General features: G+C 41.5%; 1 protein-coding gene across 8 annotated transcripts; it reads left to right on the top strand.

Moving 5' to 3' along the window:
* HNRNPM (heterogeneous nuclear ribonucleoprotein M) lies at positions 1 to 26,285 on the top strand. Of its 8 annotated transcripts, XM_074808935.1 has the most exons (14): positions 1 to 188; positions 12,499 to 12,616; positions 15,134 to 15,331; positions 15,723 to 15,876; positions 16,936 to 16,985; positions 17,297 to 17,357; positions 19,343 to 19,444; positions 20,034 to 20,078; positions 20,478 to 20,552; positions 21,029 to 21,127; positions 23,843 to 23,896; positions 24,542 to 24,624; positions 24,928 to 24,979; positions 25,853 to 26,285. In XM_074808935.1, the coding sequence occupies exons 1-14, from the start codon at positions 49 to 51 to the stop codon at positions 26,014 to 26,016; spliced, it is 1,395 nt and encodes a 464-aa protein (XP_074665036.1). In that variant the 5' UTR covers positions 1 to 48; the 3' UTR covers positions 26,017 to 26,285. The 8 variants fall into 8 exon arrangements, with proteins under 8 accessions (XP_074665036.1, XP_074665029.1, XP_074665030.1 ...); XM_074808928.1 differs by having other exon boundaries at positions 4 to 188; positions 23,843 to 24,624; XM_074808929.1 differs by having other exon boundaries at positions 5 to 188; positions 12,499 to 12,592; positions 23,843 to 24,624.
* The last annotated feature ends 938 nt before the right edge of the window (positions 26,286 to 27,223 follow it).

Raw genomic sequence — 27,223 nt, forward strand, 5'->3', positions numbered from 1 at the left:
CAGCCGGCGGGGCGGGCTCTCCTCACACAAAGGCGCAGCGCTGGGAAAATGGCGGCGACGGCGGCGGTAGCGGCGGCCACGGACAGCGCCGGCGGTAAAATGGAGGAACCGGCAGCGGCCGCGGCGACGGCGGCGGCTCCGCCACCACCTAACGGGGCGAGCAGTGCCGGGGATGCGCCCCCCAAGAGGTAGGGTGGCCGCTGTGGGGCCGCGCTACCGCCTGGGCCTGCCGCGGCGCATGCGGCCTCCCCGCGCCGCGGGCCTGGCCTGAGCCGGGTTGGGAAGGGGAGGGGCCAGGGCCGGAGCCGGGGTTGGGGGGGGGGCGGCTGTCGGCGGGGCCGACACTGAGGCCAGGGCCGCTTCTGGGGCTAGGACCGTTGTTCGCCTCCGGGCGCGCCCCGGGAGCCCGGGTGGGGCCTACCCGCTGCGGCGCCGAGACTGGCGGGCGTGGAGCCGCCCCGGGAAGGCGCGTCCGGGGGCTCCCGCGGCCTGAGGTCGGAGCGGGGAAGGAGCCACGGTCGCTCGTCCTGGCGCTGTGTGCACTGCGCAGGCCCCGGGGTACGGCGGCCAGGGAGATCCTGCATATCTTTGCGTATCCCGCTTAGGAAGTGCTTTCCCTGGGCCTTAGTGGACAATTTAAAGCCTCTCCATGACGTATAGGCTGTGCCAACGAGATGGTTTTGATTTTTTGTTCTATCAATGGCAGGTTGTAGTAGCGAAGCTCCTCTCGGACAGTCATCTGTCAAACAGCTGCAACATTTGGAGCAAAGTGTGCTCTGTTTTGTGGTTGATGATTTACCTGTGGAGTGGGTTAGGAACACGAGAGACCTCAAACCCTCAAGAGTGAGAGCTTGAAGGTGATGCCAGGCACTAAGTAAGGGTTGTGTTTCTGATGTCATTAGAATGTTACAGAGATTTTTTAAAAAAGTGCAGGTTACAGTTCGAGGTCTGTAAATGTGGGGATGATGAGCAGAAAAAGCTTGAATTGCTTGTCACTTTACTATGTTAATGCTAACATTATTTTGGAAAACTTCATGGTTAGCAAAGCCTTTTTTTTTAATACAAAATGTGTGGAATAAAGAACGCATTTTCTTCAGGTAATTTTTGGCCTCAGGCCTTGCATGCTGTGGAGATAAGAGTTGATTTTGAACCTGATGGTTCTGTGAGTAATGTTTCAGACTTGAGGTCAGATTTCTTTATCTGCTGTTCCTGGGGTGTGTTACATAGCTGTGTGTCAGTCAGGCTGCTGGTTGCTGCAGGCTGTTATGCCCAGGCATGTTGCATATCTGTAGTGTGACCCAGAGCTGAATGACAGAGGCCAGGTCGATGGTCTGTAGTTAATTTGAGATAATACGGGTATGGTGGGGAGATGACGGTGTGTCTCAGTTTGAAAAACCACTCTCATCTGCCTCTGCTGCCTGGGTTTGTGCAATGTGTTTCACATGACCAGGAAGGTAGTTGGCTTTCCAAGTGTCACTTTTTGGGCAAAACGTCTGTATCTGGTTTTTTTCCAGCACAAAATAGTTCAGCTGTGCGTATGGCAACTGAAAAAACACTCACGCAGCTCTTTCTGCCTTCTTCCTGCCAGGCAGAGACAGGCAGGTCCGTTCAGGAGCGGAGGCAGTCCTGATCCCGCAGGGTGGGGATCCCAGTGTCACCGTGGCACATGATGCGGTGACATGTCGTATGTTAGCCTGGGCTAGGGAAGGATCTTCTCATCTTCTCTCCTTCTCCTCTGGGTAGCTTGGAGGACATTCATGTCTTGGATTCTGTTTATGTCTCAAAAAGCTCACTCTTGGCAACTGTAGCAGAGCCTGCAGGTCTAGGTAACACATAATCCATAGTTTGCTTTATATGAGGAGATGATTTATTCCTGGAAGCATAAGTAGAGATGTCTACTTTGTTCTGATTTTTTTTTTTTTTTTCCCCGGCCCCCTTTATATTTGGAGTTTCTCCAGACAGCTTATCTTTTTATCTAGTATCAAGCTCCATGTAGCAAAGCTAACGCATCTACAGTGATAATGCCAGCGCTCACGTGAGTGTATTTTCGATGTCCTTGGGGGGAGGAGAGCGGGATCTGCCTATACTGGATTTTGATTCTTGCTGTATTTAGTGATTTCTGGTACACTTACTGGGTCTAGGTGGCATGTTTTAAGAAATCTTGCAGAGGAATGTGCCTAATAGTCTGTTTCTTTGGAGGAAGCAAGAGCTTCCCTTTCAGTTTCTCCTTCTACACGTATCACAAACGGGAGAATTTTCATTTAGTCTTGATGAAGCATTTCAGTTCTGTAACCCAAGGGAAAAAAAAATCGGAGTGGATAAAATATCTTCTGAAAAGAACTACTTAAATGCATTATTTTCTGTAGATCTTACATTAGCCTTGGTGTAAATGGATCACAGTTACTCAGAGTGGTTCCTTATTGGGACGGGGAAGCTGCTGTGGGCATTTCATCTCACTTGCCCTTCAAACTTAGGGATACTCACGGGCATGGTATGTTTTGGAGGTGATGTGGAGCTCATTCCTTTCTGCTGTCTAGAACTAGAACTCCCTTGAAAGATGCCCTAGACATTCAGTTGTTTTCATACTTGGTAACCACATCTTTTAAACCATGTCTGTGGACCTGTGCCTGCCTGTTCTTGTCTTTTTTGTGTGTGAAACCCATGGTGGTGGTGTCTGAAATCCCGCAAAAGAAAAAGAACAAACCTCTGAAGTACTTTCCTTGATGCTTCTTTTGACCTGGCTGGATTTTGTTACACTGAATATGATAAGGAATATGTTCTAGGCTAATGCTTGTATTTAACAGCAAGTACTGTGGCTTGTCGGAATTCTTTACAGGTATATTAAAGTTTGAGGTGTTTTTAAGCTGACTTGAGAGCCTCAAATGCGGGTTTGCAAAAAATGTCTGCATCATACCGCGTTACTTCGAAGCGTGTTATACAGCAGTTCAACCCAGGGGGAATGTAAATAGTTCCAGTTTGAGGAACAGCCATAAAAAACTGGGTGTAGCTTTTAACACAAGCACTAAATTTGTGTTATTTCTTCAGGCAAACAGAAGTTAAAGTGTTAGAAAGATTGTCCTATTTTGAGTCTATTTTGGGGTTTTTAATTACTTCATTACTCAAGAAACTTTAAAGTTCAGTGGAGGAAAGTCTAAAAATTTCCCTTTTTGGTAAAATAAATACTGTACATAACTAAAGAATACTTTAAAAAATATTTTAATTTAAATTTTTAATTTTAATAATTTTTCAGCATATTACTTACATGCAGAACCTGTGTCTCTTGGCATGTAGTGATAGATGATGGCTATACTTAGAGCCAAATTCTGTTTGTGGTTGTGGCTGTATCCATAAAGTACAGTATTTTTGTGTGTTTGCTTGTAACATATTCTTGTGGCTGAAAAAGTGTAGGCTGCTATGTAACAAAAATGAGGAACCCACTCAAATATACTTGTTTCGTTGGTGTTGGATTTTTTTTTGTTTGTTTGTTTGTTTGTTTTTTTCCCCTGCAGGCTCTTGTATCTGTTCGGTGATTGAAATGGTCCTAAAGCAACGGACAGTGTTGTTGCAGAATTGTGTTCACATCAGAGCCAGACTTTCTGGTGTGGCTTGGACTTTGCAGGGCTACATAGGTTTTAAGTTGAGCAAAAGCTCAGTGTGTGTACAGATGAGTTTTGGAAACTTTTCCAGCTTTTTTGACTAACGTGTTCTCATAAATTCTTTCTAAAGATGTATTTCTGCATATTCTCAACCAGCACAAAGTGAACAATGAGATTAATTGGATTAGTTAAGGAAATCATGTCAGGCTGAGGCTGAAGTATTTAATTCTCCTGGTTTTTTTTTTTAATACTGTTATTCAGGGGCATTTGTGTCCTATTAACACTTGATAGTCCTCTAGGTTGGTTGAGAAATAGTCTTCATTTCTAATTTTTAAATTTTTTGATATGTTAGAGCTGGTATTCTGAAATAGTTAAAAGAACTACTCAATACGTTTGTTGGAATGCACAGAGGCTTTGAATTTGTGTCATCCAAAACCTGTATGTGTTGGAGGAGAAAGAAAGTGTTAGGTAAGAGTCATTGACCTGAGTGCGTAGTTAGATAGAGGATTATTTTGTTAAAATTCTTCTAGTGTAAGACTAAAAATATGGTGAGTCAACGTATTATTTGACTTAAAGGTATTTAAGTAGTATAGTGTGCTGTGGAGAAAATAAATAGGGTGGATGTCTGGTCTGGAGCGTTATGAGGAGGAGTGAGGCTTGGTCGGCTTTAAAGAGATTCAGCTTAAGAAATAGAAATCTTTGGTTACATTGGATAAATGTGGGAGAAAATAGTGGGTCTTCATGACGTAAGTTGTCTGCTGTTAGGAAATCTTTGTTACAATACACTATGTAGCACTGGAGCGTTCCAGCTTTGGTTGAAAGGTGTACAATTTTGCAAACGAAAATGGATGAAACTTTGCCAGTTCTGGTTTAGTTTTAAGAATGTAACAAGTTATGTTCCAAGAGGTGGTATGACATTGATGCAATGCCAGAGTAGTTAATGTGTGTGATTATCTTTCTTTGCTTGCAGTGAAGGTGAACGACCAAGCCAAAATGAAAAAAGAAAAGAGAAAAGTGTCAAAAGAGGAGGAAATCGCTTTGAGCCATATGCTAATCCTGCTAAAAGATACCGAGCTTTTATTACAAATATTCCATTTGATGTGAAGTGGCAGTCTCTGAAAGACCTGGTCAAAGAGAAAGGTAATGTACAACTCAGGTGGCCAAGTGATGTCTGTCATCTTACTTGTGGCTGACTTTGTTTGTAAACTTAAGAGTTGAAGTTCTGGGTGGACTTAGTGACATGAGTTTTGTAAAAGGTCTTGAAGCCTTTTTGGGTGTTGCACAACATCTGCTCCCTGGCAGCCTTCCAGATGGATAGTTCCTTTATAGGCATGTTGGCATAGAGCTAATAGTGCTTCATCGGAGTTTTAAAGAGTATTTTTCTTAGGGGGGAAAAAAGAGGCTTTCATCAGGTTTTAGCCTTGACATGCAACAAAACTTTCTGAAGCATTTCAATGTCTTTTGGGTAATAAAGGTAGATATTTACTGCTGATCTGGTGCGTGTATATATAGCTGTGTCCCCAAACTTTGTAGCGATTTGTGCTTCGATAAAGATCCATGCTGCCGTTTGATAGCAGTAAAATGTATTTAAGGGTGACCTGCAAAAAAGAAAAATCAGGTTTGTACTTTGGCATGTGCTGCAGCACAGTTAGGGCTTTGGATATCATGTTCATGGTGTTTCCCCTTTCCCCACTTCTATTTAACTGTCCCATGTGAATGGGAGCCGCCTTAGTTTGTTGACCTTAGCATCTTCATCTCTTGAAGAAGATGAAGAAATTGAGCTGACTACTCTCAGGTGGTGACGAGTCTAAATGTAGTGTTATTTCTTTAAGCTGATGCCCAACTTACTAGTTTTCAAGTCACCTTGGAAATGCAGCGGAGTGGCAAGAAAATACTTGGCTTCTCCATCGTTAAAATGTCTCAGAACAAGCTAAGAGTAACTAATACAGCCATTCCTCTTGTGGGTCACTTCTAAAATACATAGCATCAGTCATAAATGTCTTGCAAAATAGTGATCAGTGTTCACTTGTGTTTGAATTGGGTAAGGAATGATAGTTAATGTGTTCACAAGGTGTGGCCTAACGAATGGGAGAACAAATTTCCAGAGGGTTTTAAAATGTTTGTCTTTGGAGGCAAAATGGAACTGAGTCTGTGTAATGAACTTCAGGAGTATAAGCCCTGGGAAACTTCCATAATTAGAGGCTGTGAAGTGTTGATGCTTGAGATTCAGCAATGGTTTTCTGTAACACGAAGAATTACAGTCTGAAAGATTGCTTTAACAGGCCCTAATTATGAATGGTCCCTTGCCTTAAACTGTGCTTTCACTTTGCTACACAAGATACATTGGTTAATAGGAGTATCTGTATGTGTAGATGTCTAATTTTAAGTACTATGTTGAATTCCGTTCCAAGTGTCTTGTGGTTTCTCTCCAGTTCACGTGGATGGAAAAGTCCGGTGTGAGATTGTTTCCTGCCTTGCTGTTCAGCTGCTCATTCCAGCAGATACTCCTAGGGGAACATTGAAACCTCTCCATTCTGTCTGCAGGGCTTGTTACGCTAAACATTGAGAAGCATTGTTCTTGGTTTTTGGGACTGCTTGTTAAAATACAACAGTCTAGATTTGCTGTGTAGTTGCGATTCACTATAATTAGTCACTGACTTCTACCAAATTGGTGCTCTCGTGCTGTGCTTGAACTTGCTCAATCGGTACTTCTTGATACAAGGCATAGTAGTTCCAAGAACCAGGAATGTGACCCTGGAAAAATCTAAATGTTAGAATTCTTGGTTTGTAAGTGTAAGAATTACAGGCCAAACGTTCAAGGTTTTGGGAGCACGTGAAAGAGATCTGTACCCAAAGGGTAAACATAGGCATTTCATGACTGCTCCATCGCTTGGCAGTTGTGAAGACTTAAGCTGTTAGCAGCAATGGCATAGCAGGTTGCTGAACGTAGGAGGAGTTCACCTCCATCGGCTGGTTTGCGTCAGTAAGTATGGTTTAGGAGACATGAGCTTTGAGGTCTGCTCATATTTCTGCAACCTGGTTTTTTCAGATGCGTACAGTCTTCTAAAGGTGACATCTCTCTCAAGAGTAATGCCTTGGTTCAGTCATTTCAGTGTATTTGTTGGTGAAACTCAATTACAGGTATGCAGTATGACATACTTGCTAATGAAATTAAAAAATGTTCTTGTTTGACACTCCCTTGTATTGGCTGACAAACACAAGGTTCTACTAAACTGACGTAATCAGCATTGATAACTGGCAATTGGTGAATGGCTTCAGGAGAAGAATGAGGCAGCAGTTCTTCAGCATGTAAGTGGAGTCTAAACGTAAACACGATTGAATGCTAAATAGCTGTCTTAATCTGTCCCCAACAACGGCTCTGTCTTAGGGAGTAAAATGGTAATGCTTCATGGCAGCTGGCGTAAGTGAGGTGGTACCATATGATAAAAAAGAACTTGTATTTGAATTGGAGATATTCATCAATTCCTTTAGGAAATACAGACTTCTGTGTTTTAAACCTTTTTCCTGACCGGAGTAGCAGGATGGCATACAATACAAGGAGAAAGATTAGCTGTAAAATGAGGCAATATTTATGTTCTGCTCTGTTGCAAAGCTGGGGGCAGCTGCAGGCAAGGCCACGCTCATGTCGCCTTCAAAGATTCCAGGACACCCCGGAGACTGTTTGTATTAGCGTGGTTGTACCCACCTTTACGCAAGGCAGAGCTGTAGTATGGAGCAGGCACGCTTACCTCTTCGTGTCAAAGCCTGGGTGTGTCAACAGATGTGAGGAAAAGAACCAACAAAGCTTTCCCAGCTTAAAACTTTCTGTGAAGAAGAGCAGCTGCTAAACTTCATGTGCTGCCTTCTTTCTTGCTCCATCTCCAGAAATTTTTGGAACCTTTTGTGGCCTCCTAAAGGTGTAACTCACACCCTCTTGCTATTGTACTCCATCCCAGAGGTTAAGTACTGGTGAGCACTTTTGTTACTTCGGTACTAATAGCTGCTACTCCAGTACCTGAAGACAGCTGTTACTGGAGAGTCCCCTGGGTTTCGGTGCCCAAGATTCTGTCGCAGCGTGCTTGCAGACTGAAGTTTTAGGTGGGCAAAGAGAAAAGGATGGATGAGCCATGTGGAAATGCTGTTCCACATCTGCCTCGTTTCCCCCTTACTTTCAGTAGATGCGCTAATGAGTTGCTCTATTTTTCCCTGGCCTCAACTGTCTTTTCAAGGAGGCACTGTCCTTCATCAGTGGCTGCAATGAGCTTGTTCTCTCCCTCTTTCCTCCCTGGGCTCTTAAAGAGCCAAAATTTCCCATATTTTTCTCTGGGTTCTCTCATGCAAAAGTGAGATTTCCCTTCCCCTACTGTGTAGGAAAGCTTGCGAACTCTTCTCTCGCTCTACTTTGGGGAGAACGTTTATCTTTTCTCCTTTTAACTAAAGCTTTGTACATGTATAAAGTGTGTTTCTCTTCTCTCTCCCCAGCCCAAGTCCCCCACGTAACTTTTTAGAGGTTGTCTGTCATGAGCTTTAAACACTGTAAATGAAGGAGGAGCTGTGGCCAATTCTGAATTGCCTCACGTTGAAAGTATGAGGCTCTCGATGGCAGCGTCCTCTTGAATCAGTCACATTGCTTGTAGTTCTTTACTTCAGAAGATGATGGGACATTCGTATAGTTTTGGTAATGTCTTGAGAGTCTTCCTTCTCTAGTATTTACTTTTGACCCTCTAGGCCAAAGAAATTACCGTGATATAAAGCATTTACTCCTTTTTCAGTTTCTGTGTTTCTCCTCTTGTTGAGACTTGCCTCTCTGCACTTTTCATGCCTTTCAGAGCTTCTTGGTTTGTCGCTAACTGTTAAAATCATACTGCCCAACTTTAGAGTCTTCAAAGTTGACATCTACATCTGAGCTGGTTATCCTCGTTACTTCCCAAGTATGTCCTTAGGGTTAGCGAACCCAGCTCAGCCATGCCTCAGGTCACCATCTGGACATACCTATCTGAACTTCCTGAACAGTCGCTGGAGAATATCTGAATTCTGACAGACCAGCCTGGCTTGAACACCTTAATTTTCTGTGCAGATGAACTTTGGGAAGTGGATATAAAGTTTGAGGGGGAGTGAAAATATGACTGTAATGATAAGTAACAGTGGAGATCCCTGTGGTTTGTATTTCTAGTTATTGCAGTGATTTCTGCTCCAGTCTCTTGTTTTAGGAAACGCTGAGTTTCTGAACTTTCTCACGTGTGAGGTTTAAAGAAATAAATCGGTCTGCTCTAAAATAAGTCTTAAAGACACCATGGGGAACATGTTCCTTAATTATACTTGCATTGACTTAGAGCTAGTATTTTCTGCAAGTTTTATCTCCCTTTGGAGGCTGGTCCAATAATAAACTTGAGTTTTTTAAGTAAGTCTCTTGTGCTTGAATGACATTTCTTCACTTACGGATATGGGATATCTTTCCTGATATAAACCAACTGTTCTCTAGCAGAAAGAAAATCTGCCTGGATCACTGTGCATTTCTTCTGCTCTCTGAAGCAGGTTTAGTACGTGGATATTTGCTGTTGGTACTTTTCCACGGCTTAATTGCCTGTGCACTATCATAGGTTACCCTTGTCTGCTACTGCTGCTTTATCCCCAGTGCCTGATGTTCTGATACGCTGTGGTTTGGGATCTAGAAAAAAGCCAAATAAAATGTGACCCAGTGTATGTTCTTAAAAAAAAAAATTTCCTTTGCCAGCCTCAAACAGTGTCTCTTGCAAGAAGTGTCATGTTGAATCATTTTACATGTTTTTTAGGTGAAAAAGTACATTTTATTGCAGTTGTTTTGTACTCTGGACTTGGTGTCTTGGCTACTGAGCTATTACACTATTTGTGACGTTCCCCTCCCCCTGCTTTTTTTTTTTTTTTTTTTTTTAAATTTGGCTATTCAGGAAGTTCAGATGTCCTTTGAAGGAAAACAGCTACTTCAAGATGTATATTTAGTTTCTAATGTACGTGTCTATAAGGCTCAAATGTGAAGCACTGAGCAAAATTGGCACATAGTAGATTCTTCCAAGTGTGACAAACAATTGCTGCTGTGATAGACTCCTGGAAATCTGTGGTTCAGAGCTCAGATTTGTTAAAAGAGTAAATGTTAAATCATGTTTAATCTGTTACGTTCAAGCTTGGCAAACTTCTTTGGAAGTGTTTGTGTGGATCTGAAGGAAGAATTGTAGCTGAATTTGATTAGTGGTTGGGAGAGGAGAGCCCTCAATCCAGGGGCTCAGGAGTGTTATTAGGAGCAAAGTCACAGACTTCCAACCTGTGACTTCTGGCCTCTGTGAAATGGCGTGGTTTTGTATTGTAGGTAATCTGGGAATTTGTTGTCTTCCTACATAAATTGTTGAATCACATTTGCATTCTTGATCAAAGTTTGGTTGGACTCTGGCTGCTGCTGTTGAGATGGATGGCTTCAGAATGACTTGCTAATGCTGAGTATTTGGACTCGGTGCATGGCCACCATGTGCCACCAAGGACTAGTCCAGGAGGGCTGTTTACAGCACAGTCCCTTTCGCTACACAGACTGCGGAAACAATTCCATGTATGCTGTGTGATCTCCTATTGTTCAGATTAGAGGATGGAATTAATTTCCTTAGGCTGTATTTCAAGAAGTATTGTTCAGATTGTGAAGCTATGGACAGTGATCGACCACTGATCTGCCCCGTCCCTTTCAAAGGGACTTGCTTGGTAGTCTCTACCAGTCTCAAACACTATCCTCATAAAAACAAACGGATCAGAGTTTGTTTATTCTGTCTAGCTAACTGTTCTTTGGCTGGAATGCTGATATTGCTAAATCATTTGTTTAAATAAGAAATGGAAATGAAAAAAAAGTAGTGATTTCATTAAGCATTCCTTTTCTTTCAGCAAGAGGGACCTTTCAGGATGTTCGTTTTGCATAATGACACTAAGTGTCCTGTAAATGACTGGTCCTGTGGGAGATCAGGCTGAACACCTCTTCCTATCTGTCCCTTGCTTGAGTGTGAGACTCCAGTTCCTTGCTCAAAGTATGTTATCAACCTTCAGACTGGGTCGTGGTTTCCCACAAAGACTGCTTTCTGCCTTTCAGATAATGCAACTTGGAGTCCTCCTGTCTTAAACTTAAAAACTAGGAATTCTAAAACCAGAAAGAAGGTCAAAAGCGTTTTTTTCGATGATTCTTCTGGATGCCAGTCACTTCAAAGGCAGCAGCCATTTCGGTAGTTGTATTCTGGAGGTACATGATATGGTTACGTGGTTATAAAAAGGCAATCCTAATCTTGTGAGGAAAGGTGCAGAAGTAGTTTTCCAGTGTGTTTTGCCCTTTGCTGTAGACGGTTTTGTCTTGAGAGCAAATGTCGGACTGTTTAACACTACTTATTGAAGCTAAGAAATGGACTTTATTGGGGCTTAACAAAAGGCTGAAAACCTGCTGAAATAAATAGTAGGCAGTCAGTGATCTCTCGGTGTCTCGGAACAGTCTGACTCCCTTTTTGGAAGTTTGTCTTTAAATCCAGAGAGAGGCAAGTAACTGTTGAAGTTCTGGACAACAGAGACAAGATTGCATACTATGTAAGGTGAAGGAAACTTGTTCTTGCAGACTTTCCCATGGATTTGGATTGCCTCAAGTAATGAGTGGGTGCTAAAGATCAAGGAAACTGATATTGTGGAAATAGCTGGCTTTTGAAGTGGAGGAAAATCAAGAACATCTTTAACTGTTTTAAGACTTTACTGCATACCTGTAATTGTCCAGTTTTGTGGTCTAGAGAACATGGAGTGTTTCTGGGCTTTCTTATAAGGCAGAGGCTCCATACACGGTTGTTGATTGTTCTAAATTCCCATTGTTTTCTTGGCTTTTCTCCCTTGGTATATGTGTCGTCTGGAATCTGATTTGTAGTTGGTGAGGTAACATACGTGGAGCTCTTAATGGACGCTGAAGGAAAGTCAAGGGTAAGTGTTTGAGAGATTTCTTCTGTGGATTTTCTACATGACAAATGTAACTGTATGGTGGCGTGGAACGAAACGCAGTCAGGAAGGTAGAGAGTGTGTATGCTTAGTGGCTATAACAGGATTGCTTAAAGCTTCTTTTGGGGTGGGGAGGAGGTGGGATGGGGCCTTGTAAACAGTGTTAGGGTGGTCTTCCACTGTGTTCAGTTGGCGTTGGCTGTTTGAATGACCCACGGACCCTAGCAGTATGTATAGTGGTACGGAATATTAACGTAATACTTGTGTTTTGGAAAACGTCACTGTAGTGGTTTGCTGAATTTGTAAGGCCAGTGTGCAAAAGCAGGTTCTGTAAACTACACTTCCTGTGCCAGTAAAGAGAAGTCAATTCCTAAACGTAAATGTATATTGCCATCATAGGTACTTAAGTCCTTTAGTCCAGTGACAGTATCTTACAGGGAGAAAAATAGTAGGAGCACGCTTTCCTGAAGGATATGGATTTAGGGTGAGAGAATATGGCAAGGGTTTTGCTGTATGACAGGGAAGAACAGGTCACATGAAGCGTGTGGTATTTTTCTTGGAGAATCGGGACTTAGTTCTGTTTGTTACAACTTCAGAAACTACAGTTTAATCCTGTTAACGCATAAGAAATTATATCTTATGGAATTCAAGTATTGAAGGCTTTATTGGGTAAGATTATGTTTATTTTCACTATTAGGGCTAACTAATGTGATTTGACTTTAAAGAAAAAAAAAAAAAGGTTTTTTTGTGTGTGTTGTGCTTTTACTTACTTTATTTCTTCTTTCTTCCCTCCTCTCCTCCCTGTAACTCGCCTGTGAAATCATCTCATCAGGGATGCGCGTAAGTTCACTTATGAATTTATAGCAAGAAATGAGGAAACTCTTAAAAAATAAGCAATGTTCTTAGATGTCTTGTATCCCCACAGTGTTGTTGAATTCAAGATGGAAGAAAGCATGAAAAAGGCTGCAGAGGTTTTGAACAAGCATAGTCTTGGTGGAAGACCATTGAAAGTGAAAGAAGTAAGACGTGCATCTGTTCTTTCAGTATGTTGAATTTGAAGGTGAAGGGGTAGTTCTTAGTCAAGATTTATGGCGGACTCATTTGCAGATAAGAATAATTGACAAAAGGCAGGACTCATCAAATAGGATTAAAAAAAGACAGTCCACCCTTTTTTTACCATCAGCATGTACTGCTGAATTTGAGTTTGAACGTGATTATCAAGACTAAACTTGATTTAAAGAATAGGTGCTGATGGTAGCAATGCAGAACTCGGACAAAGCAAGAGTTTGGCTTTAACTGCAGGTATACTTTCTTGTTCAGTTATTTGAAGAAGAAACCTGCATAAGTATTGTTTGGTCTTGACTGCCTTCCCTTTTAATTCTGCATCATAATAAATGTATTCTACAAACAATTCTGTAGAATAAGCTGCTTTCTGAAAATCTTCAAAAATCTATTTCCATTTTAATGGCTTTGCTATTGTCAACCAGTATGACACGCTCAACTCTACCATGAGTTAATTCTTAACCGCTGACAAATTTAAAATTTTATTCCAGCAATTTGGGACCTGTAGCTGCATTGAAGGTTCAGTTGAACAAAAATAAAAAGGGACTTACTTCAGTGTTAGCATTGACTCTTGGCCTTAGGGTATGTGAGCTGTGTTCTTGGCTAAGCAGGCTTCACGTGCTGTTGTGCCCTGCCCACATAATGGTGAGGGGTGGAAGATGTCTGCATGAGTGTAAGAAAGAGAATGTGTGTAGAAGGTTTGCCCTTGGTAACCTGCTTCTTGCTGTAGTCTGAGGAGCACTCGGGAAGAAGGATGAGGACAGCAAATGGCAGCACTTCTCAGATCTGGCAGATTTTGTAAGTAGAGTAATGAATTCTGGGGGCAGCAGCCTGCTTCTGGGTACAAGCTGTCTTCTGGCACTGTTGACTTCTCACTACCTCTTAAAGGAAAGAAGAGGTGAAATGGAAGGTTAGAAAAACATAGTTGTACCTGGAAGTTGTCAGGCACTGACTTTCCTAAGGGGCCCTTGGAAGAAAAAGCTATTGAGAGTGAGCCACATCTGGGTCAATTTTCCTGTTAATGATATACCGTTAGTACTGGAAGTCAGGTTGCCCTTTGGTTCAGTTCTTGAAGAGGTACTTGTAATTTGCCTAGCTCTTCATGAAACTGTTGGCATACTTGAATATTTCTGCCTGTATGACACAGAACAGAAATGATAGTTGAAATCAGTGAAGAAGCATTTTGTCAGTATTAGGGACTTTAGCAATGCTTATCCCCCCCAAAGTGCCCCAGTCTGACTGTGTGGAATGAATTTGTGGATTATTGTGGATGACCATTAGCATCAGTTTTGCCAGCTGTCTGGTTCATACCTCTCCGTGTTGGCTGTCTCACTGCTGAGGAGCATGAAGGCATTCAAGTGACATGATGATAAAAATTATTATGTGGCAGAATAGATAAAGCTCTGTGCCTGATCAGAAGGCTTTGGTTTGTATGACAACCGCTCCTTGACTTTCTATTGGAGCTAATCTGGTTTTAAGCAATACCCTATTTTAACAGTGAAATAGGAAAATTAAATTGAGAAGTGACTTGTATTCACTTTAATGTGTTCTCCACCTCAGACTACTATGATTTTCTGTAGCTGAAACAATCATGTGAAAGCTATCCTTTCTCTAGTTTTCAAAATGTGCTATTGTTTAGTCTTAAAATTCGGATCAAGATTAAAATTAACTTGAATAGCTTTTATTTTTAAAGCACCTGTATTTCTGACTAATCAATTATATTTGACATTTCACTTCCTTCAGCAGTCTTGCAGTGCTGGTGCATTTTGCTCACTGAATACAGTGTGACATTTGCAACTTAAGTAACATAAGTTTGCCTTGTATTGTGAAGGTACTTACCTTCACTTTCAGTATAAAGTGAAGTGACAATAATTAATCTTAATTCCTTCCTTGAATTCTTCATCCTATGCTTCATGTTCTCTAGCATGTCCTAAAATTGTGAGATTATGTAGTGATAGGGGGATACATTAGAAGGTGGGGTGTTTTGGCTTAGAAAGCCAATGCGGGGCGGGGGCGGGGGGGGGGAAGAAAATGTTGCCCAAACCAACCTTCTTGAAATTGTACACGCTGTGTCTTGTCTTGTAAAGAAGTCCAAATGCAAGGTAAATGAATTGTTGAATTGTTTTGAAGATGCCAAGAGTCAGTTGGCATTTGTCTTCCAAAACCTCTCCAATGCTGTTCTGGGTTTATCAGTCTTTGGAACAGACGTAACTGAGGTTTATTGTTGGTATTGAGTAAGAGGTAACCACTGTCAGAATCGGTGGAAATGCATGACTAGGAATAACTTGCTAACTTGAAGAGTGCTGGCATATTGGTTAAAAGGAAATAAATTAGTGGACGGCAATGATATGTGAAGTAGTTGGCTGGAGAGCTATAGGGAGCAGATAGCCCTGTATGAAGGGAAAGCCCTTCTTTTGACTGTTTTAGTCATGCCACTAAACCCCCACGCATTTAGTAGAGTACGGAGGGAACCGAGTCTGTTGTTTCTGTTTTTGCAGGATCCTGATGGTGAGCACGCCAGGAGAGCGATGCAGAAGGTCATGGCAGCAGCTGGTGGAATGGGTATTGGTCCAGGCCCGGGCGGCCCCGGCATGATCAATATCCCGCCCAGTATACTCAACAATCCCAACATACCCAATGAGATCATTCATGCCCTACAGGCAGGGCGACTGGGAAGCACTGTCTTTGTTGCAAATGTAAGTGCTGTGTAATTCATGAACAGAATATCTGGGTCTTAACGGAGTTAAGTCTGGTGAATTAGAAGAAAAGCCTTAGACTTCCAGCTCTGGTCCAGTAAAACTGAGTAGTAACTTACTCTGTGGCTAGTCTTGTTGATTATCTGTGCTAGTTAAGTTGTAAACTAGGATGTATCCTATGTGTTACGGTGTCTGTTAATTTGTATTTTTGAACAAAGCCAAGAACGTTGCATTAAACTCTGTAGCATTCTTTACACTATTTAAATTTGATCCTATCTCTGTGAAGACTGTTTGTTAAGATTGCTCACATTGGGAAACAAAATGTACAAACAGTAAAGCTGTTTTTTGGTGGAAATCTTTTTTCATACTTCCAATATCACTTGTCTTTCAGTTGGATTACAAGGTTGGTTGGAAGAAACTGAAAGAAGTGTTCAGCATGGCCGGTGTTGTGGTTCGGGCAGACATACTAGAAGATAAAGATGGCAAAAGTCGTGGGATCGGCACTGTCACTTTTGAGCAAGCTATAGAGGCTGTTCAGGCTATATGTATCCTTGAAGAGTAACGATGGTAAATAGTAGGCAAGCAACTTAGTAAACAAAACAAGATGAAAATATAAATTGTAGTATTACAAGTAAGGATATTGCTGTGTCAGAGAAAGTCAAGGCATTGCAGTGAATGAAAAACGTAAGGAAAACTGAAAAAGGATAAGAAAGGCCATCACGAAAGAATTGTTGCTGTTTGCTCAGAATCATTAACAAAGTGGATTCTCTTTCCCACATTGAATATATGTGTTTCTAGCCCGAACGACTCTAGGTTGTAGCTAGTATTAAAATGCAATTTCTGAGAAAACATTTGTGTTAAATTCCTGTGATGGAGGAATGCAGCAAACCCATTTGCAATGTCAGATGGCTTGACCTAGTGTGTTCCTCTGTTCCTTGTATCCTTACACAGTGCAAGCTAAGGTTTGTCATGTAGCAATCTACAAAACCAAACCGAACAACCACAAAGTACAGATGCTACTGTGTGCGTGATCTCTCACCTTGTGGCTGTGGCATGGAAAGGAGGAAAATATTTCCCTCTTTCCCCTCTCAAAGTTTCTATTTCAATGTTAATTCCATTCTGCGTGTGCACCTAAAATTAAGCCTCGTGGGAGCAAGACTTATACAAATTTCACATGATTCACTAGCGTGGCATATTTCAAAATTTGGCTATTTGTTGATTTGGAAATGTTGAGAACTTCTGCATGTTTTCTCCTGTTTTAAGTGGCTAAAGTTACTGATGAAACATTTAGACACCTAGACTGGTTTGGAGTCACATTTTGAGTGATCTTTTAATGAACTTAAACTTAACCAGAAGAGTATTTTTAACTTGTATTTTAATCTTAACAGCCATTCTTTGACTGTTCAGTTATTTGCATTTCAAAGCTTTTTAGTTTTGGAGAAGGCAGAAGGATTTTTGATAATCTGTGAACGATAGCTTAAGAAGCAACCCGGAGAGGTGTGGTTTTCTGACTGGGGTTCTGTACTCTGCATCAGATAACGCTTAAAGCTTTAGGGCTTTGCGTGGTTCTAGCACTTGAACGATGATCCTTAATGAAACAACAGCGATGTTTAATGGGCAGCTGCTGTTTGACAGACCGATGCATGTAAAAATGGTAAGTATGTTCAAATTCTTACTGCTTTTTGAACTGGAAATTGTGCTCTTGATGTTGGATGATGTGTGGTTTCAAGGTTGGGTTGAAATACCAGGTGGGGAGGGGAATGTGTGACTTGCCTAATTCCTAGTGATGTCAACCCATGCCATTGGGGAAGGTTAATTCTGCTTATTTTGTTAAAAGACAGTCATCAGTACAGTGAAGATGGCTTTAGCTTTAAATTTCTGTATTTTATTTTTTTTTTTTTTAAGAAAAGGAAGAAATAATTTCTTTCTTTTCTCGCAAACTTTAATGTACTGAATTGCGTTTAGGATGAACGAGCCTTTCCCAAAGGAGACTTCTTTCCTCCAGAGCGACCCCAGCAACTTCCTCGTAAGTCTCTCCTGCATGATTGAACATGTTCTGTTTTTTATTTTGCTGTTCAGCAACTGGGGCCCAATCCCAGCCCCAGTAAGACTGGTTCAGGCTTTGGAAAACTGGGATCCAAATGGTCTGAATAATATCAAAGGGGGAAATAGTAAGGAGCAGTGGCTCAGTCTTTTTTTTGGATACCTCTTTCAGATCATAGCTAGAAGCCTGTCTTAAAACAGTATCCCATTCACGTTCTCAAGGCTTCCAGATCTCTCCATGGCAATTTGAAGATGCCGATGCCTTATAAAACTACTGTTAATAGTGGGATTTAGTGGAAACGTAATTAATCAGTCAGTAGGGAAAAGTATGCCCCCTTTTATGTGATGGTATTCTGGGTATCTAATGTTCTTCCTTCAGTTGAAAGGGCTGAACTGAGGACCTGAGAATCTTCCAGGTCTTCAGGTGTCTAAAATGTATATAAATATCTGAAGGGATGATATAAAGAAGAGGGAACCAGGCTCTTTTCAGTGGTGCCCAGTGACAGGGCAAGAGGCATTAAGCATAAACTGAAACACAGGAGACTCCATCTGAATGTAAAGAAACATGACTGTGAGGGTGACTGAGTACTGGAACAACAAGTTGCCCGAGAGCCTGTGGAGTCTCCGTCCCTGGAGATACTCAGAAGCTGCGTGGACACGGTCCCGGGTAACCAGCTCTGGGTGGCCCTGCTCAAGCCAGCGGGGTTGGAGCAGATGATCTCCAGAGGTCCCTTCCAACCTCAACCATGCTGTGATAAGATACTGAAAGTATTGAACAGGAAGAGTCTGGGTTGGAAGGGAAGAGTTAGAGGTGAGAGAACACAGGCGTAATTTGTTTAAATACAGCAAAAATGCGAAGTGTGGCTGTTTAACGTAATGCTGTTAATTCAGCCAGTTGCTGTTTTCTTAGGCATGGGAACCAAACCTGTTGTGTGCTGCTAACTTGCACAATGTTAGTGATCATCAACCAATCCATCCTTTAATTAGTTCAGTTTTCTGGTATCGGTCAAAGCCTTACTCAGCAGCAGTATCATTCATGGGTTTTACTGCTGCCTTGACTTTCTATAATGGTGTACTTCTCTTTCAAGAGAAAGTCATTGGGTTCCAATTTAATTATCTTTGTATAAAATTCAACAAATACCAGTGGAAGCCTGTTTCTTGGCCTTTATTGGGGCGGGGAAGGGGTATCTTGTGTTGTTTTAAAACAAGATTCAACACTGCCTGTGTTTATTATGCTGAGCTGTAAATGAGGAAGTCCTCTTCTCATAGGCAAAGAATGCCATTAAGCTGTTGTTTAATGCAAGTGCAAGCAGAGAACGCTTTCTTCCTGATTAACTATGAGGAAAATATGAGGGCTTTTTCTTCTTTCTTTGGACTGGGGAATCCTGAATTCGTTTGGGTACAGGAAGTTTCAAAATTATGCCTGGGGATGATATACTTTGTTTGCTCAGAGAAGAGGCTGGCTGTGTGCTCTGAATTCTATAGGTGGCTATCATAATGATAGGTTGAACTTTGTGGTGAAATTCTTTCCTACAAGGGAAGAACCTTGGCAAAGGTGGAAATAAGCCATTTGTCAATCAAGGGTAATACTGTGCAAAGGTTAGAAGATCTTTATACTAAATTGCCCACTCGATTCTCCTTAGATTGAGGAGTTGCACAAAATAAGCAGTGTTCTAGCCAGTTATTTTTCAGGAGTCAGCTTAAAACCAACCAACCAAGCAAGTTTTCTCAGTAGTAAGCTGGAAAATGGATTATGAGAAAAAAAAAAATATTTGAGATAGTTTTTAGTATATTTCAAGACACATCTACTCTGGATTTACTATACGCTTTCATGCTTTAAGTACACACCCCAAAGTGGGAACACAGCAAGCTTTTTGGAGAATGGAAGTCAATTACTTAAGAATAAAACTTGCTGTTTTGTCAAACTATGGAAAGAAGGCTTTTTTGATATCTGAATATTTTCTTCAGATGGTCTTGGTGGTATTGGCATGGGATTAGGACCTGGAGGTCAACCTATTGATGCAAATCATTTAAACAAAGGCATGGGAATGGGCAACATGGGACCTGGAGGTAAGAAGATTACTCCTATGCTTTTGTTTCATGAGAGCTTTAAGCTGTGTAGAAGGTAGATAGCTTTGTTTTGCCTACACAAAAAGTTGAAGTGTATTAGGAGTGTTAAAGCCAAATGAGTTTTTGTTGAGCTAAGTAATGAGCTTGATAATGGAAACTTGAATTTAACCGACTGCTCCATTTTTTTTTTCACTGTGGTCAAGGCACAGCTCTCATTTTCTGACTCTTGAGCATGAGCAGCAGACACTGCAAATATACATTAAACTTTTAAAACCATCTGTCACTTTTAACACTTATTAGTGGGCTTGCAAATCTTTGTTTAGGGTATGTTTAAACAGCACAAGTTTTAAAGAGCCACCTAAAAAGTAGCACACATTCAGCTTTCAATTTATAAATGCCTATGGGTTTTTTCCCCTTTGCTGCTTTATTTTCTGAGAAGGAATGTTGCAATCTACTCGGAGTTATCACATGTAAGCTCTTCAGTCCAAACAGTGGACATGTTGTATGGTCTCTGTTTCTACAGCCAGTCTAATGGCTGAACTTTTGTAGAATTACATCTGCTATATAAAGCTTTCTCTTTTATTTTGAGGAATGGGAATGGAAGGCATGGGCTTTGGAATGAATAAAATGGGAGGTAAGCTGTGTTTTCTTGACATGTATATAGCTTGGGCTCTCAAATTCATGTAACGTAGCCATATATGTCTGGCAGGCATTTGTGTTCTTTGAAATCGTCACCAATTTAGTAATAACTTGTTTCTTTTTGAGTAATAATGAAACTGCTGTAGGTGTATGGGGAAGGGTTAACACCTCAGATAAAACATGACCGATGTTTTTGTCACGTAACTTGTTAAAACTGCCCTTGGTTTAGGAGATAGCGTCACCGAATTCTGACCAAAGTTTGTTTTGTGCATCAGTGATACGGAGTTGTCTTGGTGCCTGTGAAAATGTTCTGTGAAAACAGCTTATGTGGGTGAAGTGTAGTGTTGAGTTGAAATGCATTGCTAAAGAATCCCTGAAAAATATTTTCTTTCAGGAATGGAAGGTCCTTTTGGTGGCATGGAAAACATTGGTCGCTTCCCAGCTGGAATGAACATGGGCAGAATGAGTGGTAGGCATTAGTTCTTTGTGCTTCCAACTCCTGACTTGTGTTCTCTGAAAACGTAACACTGGAGAGACTTTCTGGACAGGTCATTTTCCTCTTCTTGGCTTTTATTGGAAAAACTTAAAGCTTAGAGCTAACACAGTGTGCATGAATCACTCATGGCCTCTGTGCTGTAGACAACAAGTGATGCGTTGAGGTTCTGTTGAAGGACTAGTTTAGAAAGAGAAGAACTGTGCTCTGTCTGTATTCACCAGAGAGACTTCTCCAGAGCAAAGTGGCTGCCTCAAATGTGTTTGTCCTTACTGAGATGAGTCCTGCTTTTGTTGGTTTTTTTGGTCTCAAGAAGGCATGATAAAATGATCAGGAGAACTTAATGAAAAACTTACCTTGCTGTTAATCTTTAAAAATTATGCCTGTATTAAAATGTTCTCTCAGGAGTCATTCTGACACCCTGAAAAATATGTGTGACTTAATCTTTTCAGAGATGGATCGTGCCATGGGTGGAGGATTTGAAAGAGAATTTGGAAGAAATGAAATGGGAATGTCTCGTAGTTTTGGAGAGACCTTGGAGAGAGGAATAGGTAAGTACATTAAGCTAGGTGGTACTTCTACCTGCTTTTCATACCTGAACTGTGTGTAAAAATCGTGTGTGTTTTGTTGTAACAAACCAGGCTGTATTTTATATATATTTGCTGTAATAGTTTGGTTTTGATCAAACTCCTAAGAGCTGTACAGAAGGCAGATGGATACGGTAGCAGTGATCTGTGGGGCTGTGTAATGGAATTTCAGATGCAACAGGAAACCTCACAGTTTTCATGTACTTGCACGTGCCTTGTGCCTTGAAACTTCATGCTTCACATATATGTGTGTGGCAAAGAGGAAGGTTCTGAGTGATCCATAACCCAGTCCTGTCACTAAAACGTAGTCTGCAGCCTCGGCAGAGGGGAGGAGAAATATGGTAAAACCTTAATTTCCTTCCATTCCTCCCAGACATTTTAGGAATCTGGTATAGACTCACACATCGGATGGTTGAAGAGAAGGCCTTGCTGAGCAACTTGTGCAGCGCTCAAATTAGGGGTGTTCTCTTGGTCTTTCCTTTTGAACCCCAGGGGGAAAAGGAAGACTATCAATATAGCAGATAACTTGGTGTAAAATATTACTTGAACTGAGCAAGGATAGTGCAGGGCTGTTCTGTCTGTAGCAGCTTCGAGGTGACAAAAGGTATTAATGGAAAGATTCAGAACTTGAACATTTTTAATGTCTTCTGTGAGCATCTGTTCTGTGCGAGTACAGCTTGATTCAGCCCATTGCTGAGATTGCTCTGTTATTGCTGTGCTCTGCTAACTTGATATAACTTCAATTAATTTTTAAAGAAAGTGAAATGTAGTGTGGTGCTGCTGGTACAACTCAGATGACTATAAAAATGGATCTTGTATGCAAAGAAGGGTGATCTTTGTATAAGTCATTAAAAAAAGACAAATATTCTTATCTTAAAATTAAGGTTGCAAAGCAAATACAGCCTTCAAAAAAACCTCAAAGCACTTAAAGCAGCAATTCAGTTATGGTAACTCAATGGTTTTTGGGCTTTTTTATATATATCTCTCATAATGCAATAAAAAGTTTTGAGGGAGATAATATTTAAATAGATAAGCAATGTTATTCATTAAAACACTTCTGAAAAAAGGTTACAGGAAGACTAGGAAAAAAAAAACATTTTTAGACTGTCAGCTTTGGCTGTTGTCCATTTTTGAAATGCTACTGGTAAGATACTAAATTTTCTTCAGTGAAAACAAAGTCCTGCTCCTTCCCACTGCCTGTATAACATCTGGCTTCCTAGCAAGTGGAAATATCGGACTATTTCAGTAACGGAGTACTCAAAACTGCAGAACTTCTGAAACAAAGCTGAACCCAAATATCTCAAAGTAGGCAGACCTCTCCCCCTTCCCAATTTACAGAATTAACTTCATTTGCTTAATGACCGAATCACAACATTTCATAACTGAGAGCTGACTCTGCCTGCCTGTACAGGATTAGCCCTTTTCTACGAGACTGAAAACAAAAGCACAATGCTTCAGCTTTCAGCTGAAGAAATAGTAAATGTTTATTGCTGTTTTTTCTTAATTTAAAAAAAAAAAAAGCCAATTTGCTTGCACAAGTATAAATGTCATGTAACCTGGACCCATACTGTTGTTTAAGGTGCTACTGAAGCTCAAAATCCTGAAGCAGGATGAGTGTTGTTCACAAATGTGGTTGCTTCAGTTTTCTTGAGCTCATCTTAGGGTTACATACCTCGTTTCTCTTCATTAAATAATAAAAATATTTAAGCATGCACTCTTTAAGGCTCCCTTAAATAAGAATCAAACTGAATTAGGATTGTTTTGCAGAGCTCAGTGCTAAACGTGGTTTGATAGATGGCCAAGATCCTTCGGACAACAGAAAAATGGCCTAAGCTGGAGGGGAGTGATCCTTTTACTGCAGGAACTTGAAGACTCTGTAGCAGAGTCAGGACAACTCAGTCGAGGGATTTTATGTAGCAGATATAGAAACCCTATTCTTATGTTTTATGGCACAGGCAGCCTTTTTATATTTCCACATTAAAAGGCCAAGCATGCTTTGTGACTTTATAATGGTCATTCTGCTGTGGTTCTTGCGTGGAATTTGCTCTCTTTTTTTTTTGGTTCTGGTGATAAGAAGGCTCTTGGGTTTGGGCAAGCTTTTCTCATAGACATCTCTCCCTGGCTTGGCAGAAGCAATCTTTGAGTCGCGTCGCAAGGATGATGTGATTTCAATCCTCTTCTAAGCAATCTGTATTTGAACTGTAATTTCAGTTACTGAATTATTATTCTTGCTGTGTCATCCCCAGCGTACTGCACAGGACAGCCAGCAGCTAAGATTATATTTAAAATATCACTTTTGCCACCTGATTTTTCTCCTAGGTTTGCCTATGCCTTCAAAATTTTCTCCTTTGTTTTTCTTGAAAGGCTTTCTTTGTGCATACAGAAGTTAAGCTCCTTAGCGAAGGGATAAACTTTTCTCCATCCCAACTGTAGTGTGTGGTCTGAGATGACTGCTCCCCTAAGTCACGTGTTGTAGTCAGGATGGTCTGCGTAATCACCAGTAGTACTCTTCTTACCATCTGAAATAAAACTTTTCTTCATATTCTGCAGCAACAGAGCACACAGCTTGCAGTAACTTTTCTGAGTAATGGTAGAGCTTAAAGCATTTCAGTAGTGTAAGCATGCATTAGGGTTTTTTGTCCCTGTGTGATTACTGATAATCTGTGTGTTGTGTTGCAGGTGGTGGAAATGCCAGCATTCCTGGGATTGAGAGGATGGCACCTGGCATTGATCGTATGGGCTCAGGAATAGAAAGAATTCCTTCTGGGATGGGGCATGGGATGGAGAGAGTAGGGTCAGAAATAGACAGGATGGGTCTTGTTTTGGATCGCATGAGCTCCAACGTGGAGCGAATGGGTTCAGGCATTGACCGAATGGCCCCTCTGGGCATAGATCACATTGCTCCTAACATTGAGAGGATGGGCCCAGCTATTGAGAGGATGGGTTCTGGCATAGAAAGAATGGGCTCTGGAATAGGCTTTGGTATCGAGAGGATGGGTGCTGCCATTGACCGCGTTGGCACCACGATGGACAGGATGGGATCAGGCGTAGAACGTATGGGTTCTGGCATGGATAGAATGGGCATAGGCATGGAGCGTATGGTCCCTGCCGGAATGGGAACTGGAATGGGGCAGGTGATCGAGAGAATGCCGGCTGGTTTGGATCGCATAGGTGCCACTCCCATGGAGAGAATAGGAATAGATCGTATGGGTGCTGCTAGCATGGAGAGAATGGGCTTGGAGCGCATTGGAGCCACTAATATGGAAAGAATGGGTCCTGCTATGGGGCAGGGCATGGGAGCAGGCATAGATCGAATGGGACTTGCAATGGGAAGCAATTTTGAAAGAACAATGGACATGGAACGTGGAAACTTTGCAGGCAATTTTGCAGGCTCCCTTGGAGGAACTGGAGGACCTGCAGCTGGGGTGGCCAGAAAAGCCTGTCAGATATTTGTGAGAAATGTGAGTAGCCTTCTTCCTACCTCTCCTTCCTCCTGAAATCAATTGGTACTGACATGTTGATCTCATCTGCGCTCGGTTGACTTCAGTCAGAGTATCTAATACTGGATGCTGCCAAAGGTGGAGTTAGGTAGGCTTTTGTGAGTTGAAGCCATTTCCTTAGCAGGAGAAGAGCTTTCTGCATCTGTAAGTGAAGATGCTGAACAATGGCTGTCCCAGGATGGAAAACATGTTTTGAAGAGTTGGCAGTGCTTGCAAGTTGTTCAACAGATCCTCAGTAACGGTCTGCTCTTCTCTTTTTCACAGCTGCCTTTTGATTTTACATGGAAAATGCTGAAAGATAAATTTAATGAATGTGGTAAGTTACTGGTAATTACTCTGAGAATTGAATATGAATTAAACAGTAAAGCCTAGCTCTATATGTCCCTGAAACTGGTGTTTAAAATATCACTCAGGCTTACTGAAATGCCAGATCTTAACATTGACAAGTGTTGTGAGGATGTTTACTATCCCAGCTATACCAGCAAGAATTCTGTGGAGTGAAAAAGAAATAAATGCGTGGCTAGTTGATAACCCAGTTAACTCATGTTTTTCTAAGCCTTTGCTGCCTTCTCTCTCTCAGGGGCTGAGGTCAATAACCTCTTTGCAGTTGCAGAAAGAGATAGAAATAGAGATATGGAAGTCCTGAGAGCTGCTGAAAAGCATTCTTTATATCTAAATGAACATAGTCGTCTGGGAAAACTGTCCTTAAAAAAAAAAAAAGAAAAGAAAAGAAAAACTTCTGAATGCAGCTACTGACTGTTGAGGTGTGCTGTTCAGCTTCGGGGAGGTTTTTTTGTGGCAGCAGTTGCTGTGCCCAGACCTTGCTCCCCAGTATTTTGTGCTGCTTGTCTGATGGCAAAACCAAGTCCCAGCCTCATCAGTTATGATGTGAAGTGGGCGTTGACGAGTTGGACAGGGCTTGTTAGCGTGTGCTTTGTTCTGTTCATCTACTTCTGATGCTGCTGCTCGAGTGGGAATTGAGAGAACCCGTTTGAATTAATTAATCTCTTAAACTGAGAACACTTCTTTGAAACAGTGACTTGGTAAAGTTGTCCGGCAGCTTTTAAGTTTCAAAGGAATGGCAGCATCTAAAGTGTGCTTTCTGTGGCTTGAGGTGGAGAACTGCGGTTTGCCAGACGGTTACGTGGTACCTGCTGGGTTAAACAAGACCCTTTCTTTTCTTTTTAAGGTCATGTGCTGTATGCTGATATCAAGATGGAGAATGGGAAGTCTAAAGGATGTGGTGTGGTTAGATTTGAGTCCCCAGAAGTAGCTGAGCGGGCCTGCCGTATGATGAATGGGATACAGCTCCGTGGGAGGGAGATTGACGTGCGAATTGATAGAAATGCTTAAGTAGTTGCCTTTTTAACACTGATACCAGATTTTTGAATTTGTATTTTTTCTTGTTAACCATTTTAATTTGACTGGATGTAAAGGTGTTAAAACAATTCAGTTGCTTCTGGAGTAATTTTAATTACTTTTTTAACAAATGGATTTCCATTTTACTGTTTTTTGCATTGAAACTGCAATGTGCACAATCTTTTTTTGTAGTTGTGGCATCTTGTTGACATTACAGATGTAAACAGTATGACTTTGATAATAAATGCAAGTTAAAGATTTCAGTCACAGCATCCGTTACTGGCAGCACATCCTATGCTTGCAAAAGTATCTGTAAACTGAGCTCAGTAAACTAGAATTTGTATTCTCTTGTGAAGTGTCAAGCAAGAATGTTCCTCTTGGTTGTCAGTTTATGACAGTATGAATTGGTCTTTAAAATGATGCATTTGTGCATTCGCACCAGTGTTTGAATGTCTTCGGGGTGCAGGGGACTTCCCTTTCCTGTATTCAGACCTAATCAGTGACCACTCTTAGCAAAAGGCTGGTAGCTTAATTTTTCTCCGGTGGCAATGCTGATTTTAAAAAAAAATAAATAAAATATCCTCTACCTTCAGTTGTGTCAGTGCCATTCTGAAGGCCTGAACTGAAAATGGATTAAAAAACCTGATATTTTTTTTTTTCTAATGTGGAGCATTCCCGTGGGGGCCATGCACACAGGTGTGTCGGTTCCAGTCGGGAAACAGCTGCTGCAGGTGGAAGGTGGGATATGTCACCTTCTCCTGCAACAAATACAGTTTTAATAACAAACTAGAAATGATTGTTTCGGAATGGGAATTCTTGTGGCAGGAGAGCTGAAACTACATGCCAAAGACAGGATTTCTTGCCCTTAGCTCAGCTGGAGAGCTGCGTGGCCTCCAAAATTAAATTCTTCTTACAGTAACGGGAAATGAAAAGACATCCTCATGGTGGGCTTGGCTGTGTCAGCAGGACTTGGCTCCTTTGCCTCTCCATGATCTCTCACAGGGAGATGTATCAGTATCATTTCTGATCCTGAGCAAGTGCAGAGTGGGGACCGCCGCTCTGAAAATTCACCACCGGGCGTGTTGCACGAAGCTGACATCCAAACCACAGCCCCTCAGAAAGCTCTTGAAGTGTCATCGACTGCAGTTGATAAGCTACAGCTTATCTGCTTGTCTTGGTGGTGTCATAAAGCAGAGCACGT

The sequence above is a fragment of the Strix aluco genome, chromosome 29 (assembly GCF_031877795.1).
Source record: "Strix aluco isolate bStrAlu1 chromosome 29, bStrAlu1.hap1, whole genome shotgun sequence".
NCBI lineage: Eukaryota > Metazoa > Chordata > Aves > Strigiformes > Strigidae > Strix > Strix aluco.